The following is a 1,281-nucleotide window of genomic DNA, read 5'->3' as shown; positions in this document are numbered from 1 at the left end:
ATTGGAGTTTTGAATTTAAATATAAAAATTGCAGTTTCGCTTTACTTTCATTACGAAACTCTTAAGTTTATATCATCACTTAAAAGTTTCAAGAATCAGAATCTTTTGATGGCTCTGAGCTTAACACCATTCTTGAAGCTGAGGATTATACCATAATCAAGCTGCAGTGGTTTCTCCATTTCTGGTGAATGTCTGAAAATGTAATTACGGTAGAGATGAAGCAAGGTGAGTTTGATCTCCTGCATTGCAAATCTCTGTCCAACACAGGCTCGTGGACCGATGCCAAATGGGATGAAAGCGTATGGATGCCTAAGTTTCTCCTCTTCCCCATTCGGATCAAATCTTTCCGGCCTGAACTTCTCCGGCTCTGGAAAGTTTTTGGGGTCCTTTGCTAGAACTCCTAGTGCCAACCAAACCCATGTACCCTAGAAACAACAAGAAGGTAAGTAATAAAGTATATGTGCTGACTATATAAGTGGTTTGATGATGGAGAGTGCTGACTATATAAGTGGCTATGAGCTTACCTTAGGGAGTAAGTGACCTCCTATCTCCACTTCCTTTGCCGTTTCCCTTGCAACTAAAGGGGAAACCATATAGAACCTCATAGCCTCTTTGATGACCTATAGAGGAGGAAAAAAACTAAAACATCCATAAAGATTCTAATACCATTTCAGAAACTCAACTTCTTGGTTTTGTTTGTTACTAATGTAGCACCTGATCGAGGTATGGAAATTTGTATTGTAAGTCATGAGCAGTTGGGATCAGATCGCGGTCTCCGAACCCGTCAATCTCTTGGAGCAGACGTTTCTCAACTTCAAGATGACCAGAGACTAAGTAAAGAACAGAGGACAATGTGAAAGCAGTGGTTGCAGAGCCAGCAAGAAGATGCTCATAAGTCACAGCACTAATATAATCTGGCGTGAAGATGTTTTTGGCGAAAGGATCGGACTCTGTAGCTTTCAAAATCAATGACAAGAAGTCTTTTGAGTCAGTTTCTGTATCCTTGGCTCGCTTTGACACAATCTCATTAAGTTGTCCACTAAGTCTTGCATTAGTCTTCTCGACTCTCCAGTCCATTGTTCCTGGTATCCTCTTCAGTACCTGCCTGACTGGCTCTTGAAGAATCGGAATCAGTAAGCCTAAGATGATGGAGACTGATCCAGATAGATCCATCTTGAGCTGCGTTGTAGAGTAGATATGCTGGTTTATAAAATCAGTCACCTCTACATCTTTGCTTGGTTTTTTCCCTGAGAGGCCAAAGTTGACTCCAAAAGCAGCTTG

At 41.2% G+C, this 1,281-nt stretch overlaps 1 protein-coding gene across 2 annotated transcripts in view; it reads right to left on the bottom strand.

The window, feature by feature from the left end:
* The window catches only part of LOC104752251 (cytochrome P450 711A1-like), a 3,886-nt gene continuing 2,619 nt past the window's right edge, over window positions 15–1,281 (bottom strand). The window contains exons 4-6 of one of the 2 annotated variants that reach the window (XM_019238157.1): window positions 715–1,221; window positions 525–620; window positions 15–425 (exon numbers count right to left, since the gene is read on the bottom strand). In XM_019238157.1, coding sequence (XP_019093702.1) covers window positions 96–425; window positions 525–620; window positions 715–1,221 — 933 coding nt within the window. In that variant the 3' untranslated portion in view covers window positions 15–95. Of the gene's footprint in view, window positions 426–524; window positions 621–714; window positions 1,278–1,281 lie in introns of both variants that reach the window. The other variant, XM_019238158.1, reaches the window with a different exon arrangement.

Source organism: Camelina sativa, chromosome 16 (genome assembly GCF_000633955.1).
Source record: "Camelina sativa cultivar DH55 chromosome 16, Cs, whole genome shotgun sequence".
NCBI classification, from domain to species: Eukaryota; Viridiplantae; Streptophyta; class Magnoliopsida; order Brassicales; family Brassicaceae; genus Camelina; species Camelina sativa.
Note: the sequence above shows the minus strand (reverse complement) of the source record. Positions and strands in the feature narration are given on the sequence as shown.